Source organism: Antechinus flavipes, chromosome 2 (genome assembly GCF_016432865.1).
Source record: "Antechinus flavipes isolate AdamAnt ecotype Samford, QLD, Australia chromosome 2, AdamAnt_v2, whole genome shotgun sequence".
Taxonomy (NCBI): Eukaryota; Metazoa; Chordata; class Mammalia; order Dasyuromorphia; family Dasyuridae; genus Antechinus; species Antechinus flavipes.
Genome location: NC_067399.1, coordinates 349261303 through 349278864, shown reverse-complemented (window position 1 = coordinate 349278864; position 17562 = coordinate 349261303). Strand labels below are relative to the sequence as shown.

At 33.9% G+C, this 17562-nt stretch overlaps 1 protein-coding gene across 1 annotated transcript in view; it reads right to left on the bottom strand.

Annotated features, from left to right (window-relative positions):
• The window catches only part of MDGA2 (MAM domain containing glycosylphosphatidylinositol anchor 2), an 816139-nt gene that overhangs the window by 519910 nt on the left and 278667 nt on the right, over positions 1 to 17562 (bottom strand). Inside the window, exon 6 of the mRNA XM_051978002.1 lies at positions 10403 to 10672. Within this exon, the coding sequence (XP_051833962.1) occupies positions 10403 to 10672 (270 nt within the window). The remainder of the gene's footprint in view (positions 1 to 10402; positions 10673 to 17562) is intronic.

Here is a 17562-nt window from a genome sequence, read left to right as displayed (position 1 = left end):
CAATATAACTTAAAGAATGGTGTCAACAGATGATATGATTGTTTGCTTAGAGAACCCTCAAAATTGATTGAAACAATAACTTTGGGGAAACTGTTGAATATAAAATAAATTCATCTAAATCTTCAATATTTCTGTCTCTTTAAAAAAAATCTCAGAAGCAAAGATTAAAAAGGTGAATTCCATTTGAAATAATGACAAAAATCTTTAAAGTTCTTCAGAATCTATCTATCAAAATAGAGATGGGAATTATATAATGACAACTACAAAATACTTTTTGTAGATAAGAGAGACTAGTATAATTCGAAAAATACTCATTGCTCATAGGTGGGTCAAGTTAATAATTTTCTATATAAGAATACCATCTGAAGTAATTAACTTTTGAATTGTCATTCCAAAAAATTAAAAATATTCACATTGGGAGCAAAGAGTCAAGAATCTTTAAAGAAATAACAATAGAAAATTGAGCCTAGCAATATTAGTTCTCACACTATACTATGAAGTAGAAATTATTGAAATGATTTTGTACCGGTTAAGAAATAGAGAAGCCAGAGTTGGATTCTGAAGATGAACCCCAGTCTTCGCTGTTCCCATGATAAGTTTCTTGGTTGTGTTCTTTTTTGCTGGTTCATTTTTTTAATGAGAAATATTTGTGTAAGTACTTCTAATAATGGGATGGAGGGATGGGGTCTCTGCCTTCACTTCAGCTCTTCCCTCTGATCCGGCATCCTAAACCAAAAGCTCCATCTGCAGTGCAAATGCACATAGCCAGCAACATCTCTCATCCACTGCTTCTGCATTTACTGAGTGTGCTGGTTTCTTTTTGTTCAGGGTCCCCACTCTGCAGCACAACTGGGCCTGGCATTCCTAATCAGCCAAGGTTCCCTCAGTCTTCACAGTTCAGGACTATCTTTGCCACATCTCAAAACTTCTGGTAATTTTTTTTCATTTTGAGAGGCAGAACTAAGATGTTAGTGAAGGAAAGGACTCACCAAGCTCTCCCCCAAACCACTCCAAATTCCTTTAAAAAATTACTCTAAACAAATTTTAAAATAAATTTAAGAACATACAAAAAGATGAAGTTGAACATTTTCCAGCTGAAGACAATTTAGTGTTAGAATCCTTACAAAGTGAAAAGTCAATTGCCTAATTTAATATGGTACTTGGCAAATCCTCTAGCTCACTAATGAATTTAAGTACTCATTGGAGTTCACACTTTTGGGAGATTCACAAGTCAATATTCAGTAGGAGATTCACAAGTCAGAAACCCATAATCCCACTCTCGGAGGAGGAGTCAACCTTTTACATAGAGCATAAAAAGGGCTTCAGTGAGTCAGTCAGAGGCAGTTTGGAACATTGCCAAGAGTCAGAGAGGAGCATTCTGGGACAGACACAGAAGCACTCTGGGAGATTGAGAGCCAGAAGCCCTCTCTTGGAGGCAAGACAGATTCATTTCAACTTTCACCTTTGTGCTGGCTGGAGGCTGAAGCACAAACCTTTGGATTTGGAGACATTCAGAAGGGGCTCTTGAAACCAAGTAGAGAGATAGACCACCAAGAAAACTAACCAGGCTATTTTGGAGGAAGCAATAAAAGATCTGAACTTTTAACACCTGGCTGCATTTGGGGTGATTATTGATCTGAACTGATAGTAAGGCTGCCTCCAGAAAACCTCCCCAAGAAACTTGCTCCCACAGAGAACCATTAAATTATTTTAAAGAAGAACAACACCAAAATTTGGGTCAGCAGAAAAGATCTGTGGCACCAGCATGGGGTCCAGCACCATTCTCAGGGCAGATTATGCCAGGACAGCCCTAGCCCTGGCCCCACACCCAGACTCAATACCAGCAAAGCAAAAATTGTCCTTGGCTCCTGAATCAGTAGCAGAACTGGAAGTTTCTAAACCTCTCAACCAAGAGTCACCAAAGGTGACTTGAAATGTCAGCAGGTAAACTCTATCCAAAGGTGAGAGGATCTTAGGAAACTAGCAAATCAGGAGTGGGCATGGGCTGCAGTGGTGTCAGCAGTTTCTGAAGGCCTCAGCTCACAAAAAAGTCTCTTTACTTGCATTGAGGAAGGACTGTTGCTTCAAAACGCTACATTTTACAGCTATATTGGAGTGAGGATACTCCTCACAAATCCGGGGAAGGAAAAAATGCTTGTGTTTGGATTCTCAGAAGGAATGCTGAAAACAGCCTGGGACAGTGCATCTTCCACCTTAGAAAGAGAGCCTTATTTAAGAAGGAGATAAAAGCCAAGTAATACACTCAGAAAATGAGAAGACAACAATAAAAAAGATTCTGACCATAGAAAGTTACTACAGTGACAAGAAAAATCAAAACACATTCAGAAGATGATTACAAACTTAAAGCTATTACATCCAAAGCCTCCAAGAAAAATAAGACTTGATCTTAGGCCATGGAACAGCTCAAAAGGGATTTTGAAAATCAAATAAGAGAGATAGAGGAAAAAATGTTAAGAGATTGAAAGTGGTACAAAAAGAAATACAGAAAGCTCAAAAAATGCCTTAAAAAGCAAAATTAGCCAAAAGGACAAATTGGTGCAAAATCTCAATGGGAAAAATAAATCTGTAAAAAATAGAATTAAGCTAACAGAAAGTAGTGACTTTATGAAAAATCAAGAAACAATAAAATAAAACAAAAGAAAAGAAAAGAAAAGAAAAGAAAACAATGTGAAATATCTCACTGGAAAAACAACTAACCTGGAAAATAGATTCAGGAAAAATAATTTTAAAATTATTTGTATACCTGAAAATCATGATATGAGAGAGAGAGAAGAGAGAGAGAGAGAGAGAGAGAGAGAGAGAGAGAGAGAGAGAGAGAGCCTGAAACATCAAGTTTCAGGAATTTATCAAGCAAAACTGTCCTAATAGTCTAGTATCAGGAGGTGAAATAGAGATTGAAAGAATCCACTGATCACCTCCTGAAAGAGATCCCAAGATGAAAACTCCAAGAAATGTTATAGCCAAGGAGAAAAAAATTCAGAAAGAAATAATTCAAGTATGGTGGAATCACAGTTATGATAACACAATATTTAGCAGCTTCTACATTAAAAGACTAGAGATCCCCAAATATGATATTCTGGAGAGCAATGGAGGTAGGATTACAGCCAAGAATCACCTACCCAGCAAAACTGAATATAATCCTTCAGGAGAGAAAGTATTCATTCAATGAAATAGAGGATGTTAAAAGTATTCATGATGGAACAGCCAGAGCTGAATAGAAAATCTAATTATCAAATAAAGGATTCAGGAGAAGCATAAGGAGATAATAAGGACAGTGATTATTATAAGGGACTTAATAAAGTTTATCTGTTTGCATTTTAACATGGGAGGACTCATTAGAACTTTCTCATTATTATGGCAGTTAGAAGGAGTATATATAGATGGAATAGATCTGAGTTAAATATGAAGAGATCATATCTAAAAAATTAAGGAGGGAGAGAGGAATATACTTAGAGAAAGGGAAAGGGAAAGATGGAATGGCATAAATTATCTGTCATAAAAAAGGTAAGAAAAAACTTTTTTAGTGAAGGAGGAAAGGGAGAGGAAAGGGGCTCAGAGTAAATGTAAATAGCAATTGTTTCAGTTTTACCCTGATATTATATATATATACATATATACATATATATATATATATATATATACATACATATATATATATATATATCTGGGAGGGGAAGATCCCTCCAGGATTTCTGTAAATGCATATATAGATTATGTAAAAAGAGTCATTATCTGCCTCATTTCTTACCTGACCTTAAGCATTAAATGGGTATTGCCTCAATCAAATTGAGACCTTTTAAAGACCTAAGTTTAAAAAGGTCAAGATCTCCCATATTATTCAGGGCCATCTCTAGTCATCCTGATCTATATCATGCCACTCAACCCAGATAGTGCTAGAGGAGAAAGTAAGGGTGATAACTGCAGAGTTTTCCATCACTTAATTCTAATTTATTTACATGTCAAAGCATCACTTCTTTGATGTGGTCCTCTTAGAGTATGAGGAACTGTTAGCATTCTTACAAGGTTCTAAGTAAGTGGAATTGAGGAGGCAGTGGTCAAATCTAGTTTAGCATTGATTTAAACCTACAACAAATAATGGTTTCCTAGTGATATAATGACTGATATATACTCAGTGTACAGCATATAAGCAAGAAGTTGCCAGGGCCAGACACACTAGCCAACTAGAAGCTCTCGGAGCCTCAGCCAGGATTTAGTCAAGCAGATTCACAAGCCAGAGAAGGCAGCTTAAGCTCTCGATATCAAGATTACAGAAGGCCTCTTAAAAAACTAGCTGAGTCCCAAGTGAAGGAGATAAGACTTTGAAGGGTACAATAAAGGATTTGGACTTTAACTCCTGGCTGCATTCAGGGTGATTACACAGAACTGAAATGAAAGCTGGTCCCAGAGGCGCCCCAAGAAATCTGCTCCCAGAGAACGTTATATTTTCTCTAAAGAACATTACAAAGGACAAATAAAATGAAGTTTCTATCCTTTCAAAATCATTCCTCTATTGCTGCTTTATCCTGAATTTTCTCTTACTACTCTGGAAATTCTTTCTGGAAAAATCTTATCAGTTCTACCTAATCATAGTGGAGAATTCTTCTACAAGACACAGTGCACACTTTATCCCACCAGCAAGATCCTTATGGACCTTCTATTTTCAGAAGAAGTTTATAACAACCTGCTTTTACTCCTGGACAATTTCCTGAGATATAGACTTTAAAATTATGCTCAAATATGGAATTATACCCAAAGGGCTATCAAACCATGCATACCCTTTGATCCAGCAGTATCTGTACTGAGTCAGTATCTCAAAGAAAGCAGAAATATTTGTAGCAGGCCTTTTTTTTGTAGTGGCAAGGAACTGGAAATGGAGTAGATGCACTTCAGTTGGAGAATGGCTGAATAAGTTATAGTATATGAAGGAAAGGAATATAATTATTCTATAAGAAATGATCAGCAGGATGATTTCAGAAAGGAGAGACTTACATGAATTGATGCTAAGTGAAATGAGTAGAACCAAGAGTACATTATAGACAGCAACAAGAAGATTATGTGAAGATCAACTGTGATAGACTTGACTCTTTTCAACAATGAGGTGGTAATTCAGGCCAAATCTTGTGATGGAAAGAGACATCTGCATCCAGAAAGAGGACTGTAGGGACTGATTACAAAATGATATTTTCACCTTTTTGTTGCTGTTTGCTTGATTTTTGTTGTCTTTTTTTTTTTTATTGGATTTTTCTTGTGCAGCATAATTGTGGAAATATGTATGGAAGAATCGCATATTTTTTTTTGTTTGTTTGTTTGTTTTTTGCTGAAGCAATTGGGGTTAAGTGACTTGCCCAGGGACACACAGCTAGGAATTCTTAGGTGTCTGAGACCAGATTTGAACTCTGGTCCTCCTGACTTTGGGGCTGGTGCTAAGAACTGCATATGTTTAACATGTATTGGATTACTTGCTGTCTAAGGGAGGGAGGAGAGGAAGAAAAAAATTGGTACAGGATGTTTTGTAGAAGTGAATGTTAAAAACTGTGCATGTATTTGGGGAATAAAAAGCAAAAAATTAAAATTAAAAAAAGTTTTAAAAATTGTGCTCCATACATATTTCCACAATTATGCTGCACAAGAAAAATCCAATAAAAAAGAAAGACAATCAAGCAAACAGCAACAAAAAGGTGAAAATATCATTTTGTAATCAGTTCCTACAGTCCTCTTTCTGGATGCAGATGTCTCTTTCCATCACAAGATTTGGCCCGAATTACCTCATTGTTGAAAAAAGTCAAGTCTATCACAGTTGATCTTCACATAATCTTCTTGTTGCTGTCTATAATGTACTCTTGGTTCTACTCATTTCACTTAGCATCAATTCATGTAAGTCTCTCCTTTCTGAAATCATCCTGCTGATCAGGATAGAATAATTATATTCCTTTCCTTCATATACTATAACTTATTCAGCCATTCTCCAACTGAAGTTTTTTGTAGTTTTTGCTTTAAAAAATGTAAGTTCTGTAAGGCATAGACTTTTTTTTTTTTGCTTTGGTTTGTATCCCCAGCACTTATTTCAACCTTTGATTATTTATTAATTGGAGAATGGTATAGCCATGTGGCTATAAATTTGAATTAAGGCATATAACCTTGGAAATTATATACTTAACTGCAAAACTTGCTGCAGCAATATTTTCCCAATTCTATGCATAAGGAAAGAATTTATAGCTAAATAAAAAATAAAGAGGATCATTGGAAATAAAATAATTTTGATTATATGAAATTAAAGTTTTTATACAAACAAAACCATAGCAATCAAAATAAAAAAAAAAGTGAGGGAAATTTTTATAGAAAGTATTTAATAGTAAGTATAGTAAGTTTTATAGTATAAGTAAGTAAAAAGACACATTTATGAAATACACAAAAACTGAGTCAAATGTATAAAATTTTTTATGATAAAAATATATTAAAAACTTAACATGAAAATTTTAACAGGTAGTTTTCAGAAGGAAAAATCAAAGCTTCATGTAAATATGCACTAACTCACTATTAATTAGAGAAATGAAAATTAAAACAACTCTGAAGCCTAAAGTGGTACTTATCTTACACCTATCATATTAGCTAATATGATAGAAAAGGAAAAGGACATATGCTGGAGAATATGTAGAAAACCAGGGACACTAATGCTTTGTTGTTGAAGTTGTGAACTGTTCCAGTTTTTCTGGAGAAAAAAAATGGAACTATTCCAAAAGGAATATAAAACTAACTACCCTTTGACCCAGCAATAATACCACTAATTCTAACCTTCAAAAATATCATTAAAAAAGGAAAATAATCCACATATACAAAAATAGAGTAGGGGTGGGCTCACCTCCTGTTGAAATAAATACTAAAGATATCATCTCTCTAAGATTTACAACTGTGGGATCACCCACCAAGAATTTAATTGATAGAGAAAATGAAAAACGCTAAAAATATACTTACTTTTAAAGTTTTCTAATTGATTTTATATTTTAGATTCGTTTATTTAAACTAGGTATTAAGAGGAAAGGACTCATATAAAAATATTTGTAAAAGCTCTTATTATGCTGATAAATAACTGGAAATTGGGAGAATATCCATCACTTGGGGAATGACTGAACAAATGGTGATATGTTGGAATCTTTACAAAGTATTAAGTCATTAGAGTTGATAGATACAATAATTATCTAATTTAGCATGGTTCAGTATGATTGATCTGATCTTACAAGGAGATGTTATGGGCCAGAAGAAACAAGGTACTAAGTAGAACTGACAGACAATAATGCTTGTGTTCACACCTTTAGAGAGCTCATATAAGCAAGAAGTATTTAAGTACTCATTGGAGTTCACAAGTATGGGAGATTCACAAAGTTAACTTTGTAACTTTGTGAATTCACACCTCCCTTAATCCCTCCCTTAGAGGGGAGGAGTCAACCTTTGGGAGATCATATATAAGAAGCAGACAGAGGCTCAGTCGGGAGTTGAGCTGAAAAGATCGAGAAGGGAGCATCAGTTCAGTTGAGGAGAAGCACTCTCTTGGAGGCACAACCAGATTCAGCACTCTGCGAGATTGAGAGCCAGAAGCCCTCTCTCAGAGGCAAAACAGATTCATTCCATCTTCCACCTTTGTGCTGGCTGGAGGCTGAAGAAAGCAGAGGCAAAGGACAACTGCAAGAGCTCTTGGAACCAAGCAGAGAGATAGGCCACCAAGAAAACTAACCGGGCTATTTTGGAGGAACCAATAAAAGATCTGAACTTTTATCACCTGGCTGCTTTTTGAGGTGATTATTACTTTTTTTTTTTTTGAGCTTTATTTATTTATTATTTATTTATTTTATAATAACTTTTTAGACAGAACCTGTAATGGGCTGAGGCTTGAGTTGATGCACTGAGGTCCCAAGCATGTGAGGCTAAATAGTAATTGGACCATACTCTGTTAGTATATATGCTTGGAGAAAGAATGGTCCCCACCCATTCTTTGTGCAAGTCCTGATGTGTTGTATAGGAAATGACGTTTTTTGTGGGTGGAGGCAAGGGAGTGGAAAGGGAAGCAGAAGGAGAGATTGCTGGCTGGTGTCTTGACACAGCTGCTCCCATTGCCATTGCAACAGCCCTTCAGCTCCAATATCCCTCTGCTACATGGCTTCCTGTCGCAGCTGCCCATATTGCTATCACAATTCTTCCTGCCCATATTGCTATCGCAATCCTTCTTGCCCATATTGCTACCACAATTCCTCCTCACCTCTACTGAGAATAAAGATTGAAGATTTTTCCCTTAACCTAAATTCCTGACTCCGGCTGATTTTAAATACACGGTCATCACAAGAACCCATGTCAGGGTAATTTTTTTACAACATTATCTCTTGCACTCACTTCTGTTCCAATTTTTCCCCTCCCTCTCTTCATCCCCTCCCCTAGATGGCAAGAAGTCTTATATATGTTAAATATGTTGTAGTATATCCTAGATACAATATATGTGTGCAGAACTGAACAGTTCTCTTGTTACACAGGGAGAATTGGATTCAGAAGGTAAAAATAACCCGGGAAGAAAAACAAAAATGCAAACAGTTTAAGGTGATTTTTACTTTTAACTGAAACTAAGGCTGCCTCCAGAAAATCTCCCCAAAAAACCTGCTCCAGGGAGAACCATCTTATCTTATATTAAAGGAGAAAAACACCACAGTGATATATGACTGTGATGTAATATTACAGTGTTAAAAGACATTATATGCAGGTTACTTTTAGTAAAACCTGGGAATTCTTATATGAACTGATGCAGAGTGAAGTAAACAGATCCAGAAGATTGGTGTACATAGTACCAGCTTTATTGTAAGGATGATCACTTGTAAAAGATTTAACTACTCTGATGAAGATAATTATCCAAGACAGATTCTAAAGGACCTGTAAAGAAAAATTATATCAATTTTCAGAGAAAAAACTGATGAATTGATTACAGATTGAAGCATGTTTTTTTTTCACTGATTTAATTGTTATTGATGTATGTGTGTTTCTTTTGTAACTTGGCTAATATGAAAATATATTTTGCATGTTTTCTATGTACAATTGACATATGTGGGAGGAAGGGAGAAAATATTTGGAGCAAAATTTTAATAAATGTTGTTTTTAAAATTAATCAAGAAATATTAAATGAAAGAAAAATTATTTTTATAATATTAACATTACTATTTTAATCATGTGTCACTTTTGGATTTTGTGAACTATAGTTTATCTTAGTCACTTAATAATGTTTCATCATTCTGGATAGCTTTTTTTTGAGGGGAAGGGGATTGGTGAGGTATGTACGTGTGTGTGTGTGTGTGTGTGTGTGTGTGTGTTTATATAGGAACATGAAAATGTGGTTTCTTCCTGAGAGCCATTAGCTTTCATGAACACATGCAGACTAAAAAAAATCCAGTTTTACTTTTTCTATAACCTCATCAATGTGATTCCCCCTTAAACAATGCAATATCTACATATTGTGTGTAACATTTGCATATATTTCCTTTTACAAATTCATCACAAGTGGTCTATCCAGTGTCCTGGAGGCCTTCCTTTGACATGAAAATATCAGTAGAGCACTAACCCTCACTTTTGCTATGTGCCAAGTCAATCTTCTTTTTTATCCATAAATTTTTGATGATATCCTTTGTTTTACTTCTTTGTAATTCCATGTTTATGATCCATTCATACCTATTCTGTATATCTTCATTTATCTCTAAGTGGTATTATTTCAATTCTTCAGAGACTACTGTGTTCTGTAAATCATGTCCAAATAACATAATCTGAAAATTATCAAACCTTTGGTTCAGAGAGATACTTGTGTTCATTAAAATTTCTAAATGCTTTTCCCTTCTTTTGATAGTATCTTCTTTTGTGTCCCTATGTGGTTTCATATAGCATCCACATGGATATACAGATTTCCTTTCATGTCTGCATTCTGATATTTATGTTTCTTTTCTCTCTACCCTCTCTCTCAGAAGGATCTCTATGAAACTTCTGGTGATCTCTCCCTTAAGAAGCCGTCCTTCTCTGTTCAACTCTACCTTTTATGTCCCTGTCTCCTTTTAAAAACAAGATTAGGAGCTAGCTTAATTTTGTCAATTTAATTTTGTTATAAATTTTGCCATAAAATCTTTGTCCTTAGCAGGAGGATGAGTATAACAGTGAAACAACTGAAGAATCAGGACAAGGATAATTCATACCATATCCAAGAAACACTTCTTGTTCAGGAAACAACTGAAATAAAAGAAGTGTACTTATTCTTTCTGGTGAATTCATCTCTATTCCTAAAATAGTATGCTTTTTTAAAAGTTCAAAGCTCTGGGAAGCCCTTAATAAAATATTTTAAAAATAATTCTTTAGCCAACCTTACCTCTCACTATGATGTTAATGGATTTTTTGGCTGGATTTCCCACATTGTTGTTGGCAACACAGCTATAAGTACCAGCATCATCTGATATGATGGCAGGAATTGTTAAAGTTCCTCCATTTAGCACAGTCTTTTCAGGAAGAATTCCAATGGATCTCACCCATGTAAGGGTAGGGGTAGGTTCACCTCCTGTTGTAACACATACTAAAGTTATCGCCTCTCCAGGATTTACAACTATGGGATCATCGACCAAGAGTTTAATTGATGGAGAAGCTGAAAGACATAAAAAAAATAGAACATGTACTTACTTTTAAAGGTTTCTAATAGGTTCCACAGTTATGATTCATTTGTTTAAATTTAATATTAACTATATTGTTCTGTTTTTCAAAATTTACTCTCCCACAACTTTCATTTAAATTCAAATAAAACTTAGGAAGTTTAAAATGATTTATATGCATATATATATATACATATGCACATATTCCTATGAATGTGTTATATTAAATTATATTTTAAAAATCAAAAGAACTAAATAATCACTTTTCTGAACTGATCTCTCATAACTATATGACCAATACATTTTTTCCTTATTATTTATATACTAATGACATTTTTCTGTTTATATCCATAGTTAACTGGTAGTATAGTAGAAAAAGTACTCATGCCTAAAGTTAGAAAAACCCAAGTTCAGATATGTCCTTAGACACTTAATAGCTGTGTGACCTGGAGCAAATTGTTTAACCCTGTTTGTTTTTTTCATCAGCTATAAAATGCGGATGATAAATAGTGCCTATGTTGAAGAGTTAATGTAAGGATAAAATAGTATAATATTTGTAAACAGCTTACCATGGTATTTAATACATAGTATGCTTTATAAAAATGCTTATTCTTTTTCCCCAGCTTCACTTCTTCTTTATATTTAACATATTTGTCTTTAGTTATATATTATATCTCTCATATCTGCCATAGATTTTTTTTTTACTCTTCTCTTTATAACAGCAAGGTTGGTATTAAAAGAAATGGACCTTAACTTTCAGATCATGTGGACAATAAAATGGTGGAATAACCTTTTTATTAATACCCACAAATCTTGATTTTTAAGTGAAATTTTATGTTAGATGTTTCTATAGGATAAGAAATAAAAAAGCCAAACAAGGTAATAGTCATGTTAATGAACAATGATAGAGGATTCTAAACTGTAACATTCACACTCAGCACTCTTCCCCTAATAGACTCCATGTTCTAGAATTGTATACAAATTAACCTACTATCTTGTGCTCCCTCAGGAATTTCCCTCCTACACATTCTACTTCAGTATTCTCTTGAAACAAGCCATAAAACAGTACAAGTTTAATAGATTTTCATTCTGGTTAGCTATGTACAGAAGAGGTAGATAAATAAGATGATACAATGGTCATTAAATGTTCTAGACACTGTACACAGTGCCATGAATACAAAGACAAGCAAAAAAAAAAAAAATAGATAACCCCCACCACCAAGGAGCTTAAATTCTAAAGAAAATAATCATTCAGTGTCTACAATGTGTCAGGCACTGTGCTAAGTGTATCTCTTTTGATCTTCCCTTTGAATTAAATGTTATTATTCCACTTTTATAGTTAAGAAAATTGAGGCAGAGAGAGAGATTAAATAACTTACCCAGAGTAATGTGGCCATTAAGTATCTAAGGTCATATTTGACCTGTGCTCGTTTACTGTTTGGAACAGTCACTAAATTATTGTCCCAAAAGAGAAGAACTTGCCAAAAACATCTACTTTACTCCCCCCTCCATTTTATACCTGAAAAAAGCAGCAGCCTCTGACTCTGTATAATTAGAAAATTAAAGAATGAATGCACCTGGCAGAGGGGGTCAGCAAGAAAAAATATATATAAGGGTATAGTAAACTTGAAGCAAAAGAGATTGGAATCTAGCTGGAGCTAGACTTTTCACACAACTTCCTAAGAAGTTTTGTTAAGTAATGGCAGAGGGCAGTGAAAAATACATCCCCTATGTTGAAATAGTATAAGACTATTATTTTGGGGTCTAATCTCAGGCCAAAACCAATCATTAAAGAAGTGGCCAGAAAAATAATAACAAGTAAATATAAAGAAATATCTATTTAATATAGAATATAAAAGAAATATATTTAAACCACTTAAAAACTCAGAATAAAAATCAATTAATAGCAGCTATATCATTAGTAATGATACTAAAAATCAGAAAGAAAACTGACCATCAAGACATCTACAAGATTGCGAACAACTTTATATAAATATTTCAGTTAATTCAGTGAATGCTTGTTGAACATAGAACTTCATGGATTTTCCAGAGAGCATGAAACTACAGCAAAAAGTTCAAGAGAAAAATTAGAATCTTGAAATATCCAGTAAAGAAAGAACAAATGGAAGCATTTCATTTCATTAGAATTCATTAGAATAGAAAATTTTGAATCTACAATGATAGGTCTCTCTTTAAAGAAGCAAAAAAATAATAATAATAATTTGGAACAAGATATATGAAAGTGAAAAATCATCTAGAGAAAAAGGAGGAAAAAGCAACATCTTTTAAAGAACCCTTGATGTGTATAAAGATAAAACATACTGATCGTGAAGACAAAATACATAGGATAAGAATCCTAGGCTTTCAGAAGTATTTGTAAAGTCAGAAATGCAAGAAATAACTTATAAAAATTACTCAGAACTTCTGATTATAGAAACAAAATACCAATTGAAAGACTACAGAAATAATCTCCACAAAACAAAAGAAAAACAATTTTCTAAATTCAATCTTATAGTCTCCTAATTTTCTAACTCCAAGACTCCAATGGCTAACTTTAATCAATAAATTCTGAAAATATGTTTAAGTCTTTCAAATATACTAGAAAGAAAATTCAAATGTTAAAAATGGTCTTTTTGCAGGTGATATATATATAATGACATTTTTTTCCAATTTCCTGATGATATTCAGAATATATATATTTATGGAAGTTGAAAAAGTATACCTGGAGAAGTCAATAAGATGACAGAGTAAAGAATCACTCAGCTGAGATCTCCCAAATTCCCTTCTAAACAGATCTAAAACAAGGTGTCAAATCAAATTCTGAAGTGCGAAAAGAAAACAACAAAAATTCAGTTGAAACAATTTTCTAGCTCAAGAAAACCTAGGAGATCTACAAGAAATGTTTGTGTAAACAGTGTTGTTTGGGTTTGTAATGCACTGGCACCATCAGCAGACCTTGAAGGTTGTTGCATTGGTGGCATCAGTGGCTTTGGGAGCTCTTACTCTACTGATAATGGAGGTGGAGGTTGGAAGGAGATTGTGAGGTAGCTTATGCAGACATTGGATTCTAAACTTGTTGCATTTCCCATAAGCAATTATAGGTCAAAGTTCCAGAATCAAAAGCAATGATCAGCGCACAGGAACAGAGACTATTGTTGTGGTTCCAGAACAGAGAAGAGTGCTTTTGATCACTCACGGGGAGTAGGGACAATGGTCTCAATTCCAAGACAAAACAGAACACAAGCAATTGTACTTGCAGAAAAGCCAAAAATCTGGTCACAATCAGGAGTAGCCATTCCTGTAGTGGGCACAAAGAAGCGATGTTTCTTCCAGGGGAAAAACCAGAGCATAGACTAAGAAAGCAGAGGTCAAAGCTAGCTGTAAACATTTATTTGGAAGATCCCCAAACCTACAGAATTCTAGAAGTACCTCTGAAAATTGCTGTGAAAAGGCCTTAAATTTGGAACACCACCCCTCCATACTGGGAGAAGAGTACAACTTTAAAATAAAGTAAAAATTTAAGAAATAGTCTGGAAAAATAAGCCAACAGCAAAAAAGGAACATGACCATTACAAATTGCTAACAAAGATCAAGATAAAAACCCAGACGACAACTATGTAAAAGCACCTACAAATAAATCCTCAAAGAAATTTATGAATTGGATAGAAGTCTATTGAGAATTCATGGAAGAAATTCTATTCATAAAGAATTTTTAAAAACAAACAAAAAAAGAACAGAAAAATGGGGAAAAATGAATGACAAGAAAATTAAGAAAATAAACTTAACAACTTGATTAAAAAAAAAAACAACAACACAAAAATACTTTTTAAAAAACACCTTTAAAAAAGTACAGGCCAAATGGGAAAAAATATACAAAAATCCAATGTAGAGAAGAATATTTTTTAAAAAATTGTTCAAATGGAAAAATAGGTACAAAAAAAAATTAGAATTGAACAAATGGAAGACCATGATGCCATGAGACACCAAGAAACAATATAACAAAACCAAAAGATGAAAAAATAGAAAATAATGTGAAATATCTCACTGGAAAATAATTAGTCCTGGAAAGTACATTTTTTAAATGGTCTGGCCATAATATTTCAAGAAATTATCATGGGAAATTGTCCTTATATCCTAAAACCAGAGAAGCAAATAGAAACTGAAAGACTTTATTAATCACTTCTTGAAAGAGATTCCAAAATGAAAACTCCCTAGAATATTGTAGTCAAATCCCAGAGCTCCCAGATCAAACAAAAAATAGAGCAAACAACCAGAAAAAAAAATTCAAATATTGTTGAGCCACACTCAGGATAACACAAGATTTAGCAGTTTCCACATTAAATGATCAGAGTCAGTGAACTATAATATTATGGAAGGCAAAAGAGCTGGGATTCCAATCAAGAATAATTTATTCAGCAAAAAGTACAAGTCATGAAGGGGAATATGGATATTTAATTAAAATAGAAGATTTTCAAGCATTCCTGATTAAAAAAAACAGAGATTATTAGAAAATAGAATTTTCAAATAAAAAATCAAAAAGCTTTTTTGCTTTCTAAACATGAAAGAAAAATCATAACAAAATCAATAAGATTAATATTTTTATATTCCCATATGGGATAATGATAAATGCCATTCTTGAGAACTTTATCATTATGAGGGCATTCAAGGGGAGTAAACAGGGCACAGGTATGAGATGACTATGATGGGATGGTTTCATAAACATAAAAGTAAGGATTGAAAAAGAGGGATAATCTGAGAGAAAACAAAAAGGAGAGAGAAAACGAGGAAAATTATTGCACCTAAAAGAGATGTAAAAGAGCTTTTATAATGAGGTGGGGATGATGGGCAACACTTGAACCCACAATAGAACTGACTCAAAGAGGGAATGACATATACACTCAGTTGGATGTAGAAATGTGTCTTACAATACAGTGAAATAAGATGGAAAAGCATAAAAAAGAAAAAAAGAGGTTGACATAAGGGAAAGTAGTTATTAAGGGAGGCAATGGTCACAAGCAAAACAGATTTTTGAGAAAAAGCAGGATAAAGGGAGACAGATAGAGAGAGAAAGAAACCAAAGCTCTGAACAGAGTCTGGAATTATAGAGTCTACAAAGAGATTGAATGAAACAATTTTCCAGCTCAAGATATATCGGAAGGACTTCGAGAATGTTCAGTCTTACTAGGGTGAAAGGGGTGCTCTGTATCAAGGAAAGCCAGCGGGAATATCTAAATCACAGCAGATCAGCAACTGAGACCATAGAACCTGGCTCAGTAAAACAGTAAGACAAATGGCAAATTGCTGGCCCAGGAAATCATGCAATAATAAGTGGGACTACGATGGGCTATCCCAAGAGCTATGAGCAAGATACCAAATACAAGGGATCCCTGCACTCAAAAGGCTCAGTGTTGCACAAGAAGCTTGAGACAAAGTCTCTAGTATCCCAGGAGCAGAGCTTGCTTTGAAAATTATGAAATGGGGGGAGGAGGGGAAGAAAAAAGAAAATGAGCAAGAAACACACACACACACACACACAAAAATTAGCCATACAATGTTATTATACCAACAGGGAAGACCAAAACACCAACTCAGTATCCCATACCAAAATAATGTCAAAATGGGTAGATAATTTGAATATGATACCACCCTTTTGCAAGAGTGAATATTGGAAACTATCTTTGCATGTATTTTGAAAAATAAAAAAGCTATTATTTTTTAAAATGTATCATGAAACTCCAACTAAAGACATAAATAGAAATTCTAAAAATTAAATACAAGAATTAACATTTGAAAAAAGTCATTAAACTGAGCTATAAAAAAAATAATATCCATAGTTAATTTGATCAAAATAAAGGGAGCTATGTATGGTGGTATGTATTCATCCTTGTGACTGGCTCATCTTAGTGGGTCTTTTGGGCTAAAGAGTTCTGAGCTTCAGTAAGCTAAATTAATTTATTGTCTGTACTAAGTCCTGCCAAAATGAATTCTGGGAACAGGGTAGTACCAGACTGTTTAAGGAAGGTCAAATCAAACCAAATAAGAAAGTTTTTGTGCAGATGAATAATAAGATCAAGCCTATGGCTGACTGCTTCACTTTATTTCCAGTTTTCATGAGACAAGGCAATGAAATAAAGAAAAAGAGACCAGACAGCAAACAGATAGACAGAGACACCAACACAGACACACTGAAATGGACAAGGACGTAGACAAGGACACAGAGATAAAGAAATCAGATCATGGAAATCAGTAAAGAAAAAATTCAAAACAGATGAAGAGAAACTTTTTTAGAAACTGGAAACTAGTATGCACACAAAGCTAATCAATGAAATAGATAAATATAAATTTAAAAATAGATTAAAGCACAGAATGAGAGAAAAATAGAATATTCAAATAACCTAATCTCAGAAAAAGAAGTTGAATAAATCATAAATGAATTCCTTCCAAAAAAAGGAGAGGAGAAAGAGAACAAGAATAGGTTGAATTAAAGTGAATTCTATTTAATATTCAAAGAAAAATTAACTGTTTTGTTACATAACATCTGTCCCACCCCCAAACTCCAATAAGACCAAAAAACCAAATTTAGAATAGGTATAGTAGAGGAAGTAAACTGTAGACCAATGTTGTTAATGTATATTAATAAAATATTACCAGATTATGATGAATTTGTATTCATACCAGAAATTCAGATTTGGTACAAAATTATTTACATTTGGCATTCGAACAATGTGACCAGTCCAATAAAATTGTGTTCTCTGCATGTCCACATCAAAGAAGATGCTGTGATCTATAAGGGAAGTAGAACTGCAGTAGCTCAAAAGAAATGTGAGATGCACAGATTTGAAGACTAGTCCATTATAATTATTGGCCTCTGCATCTATAAATAAAA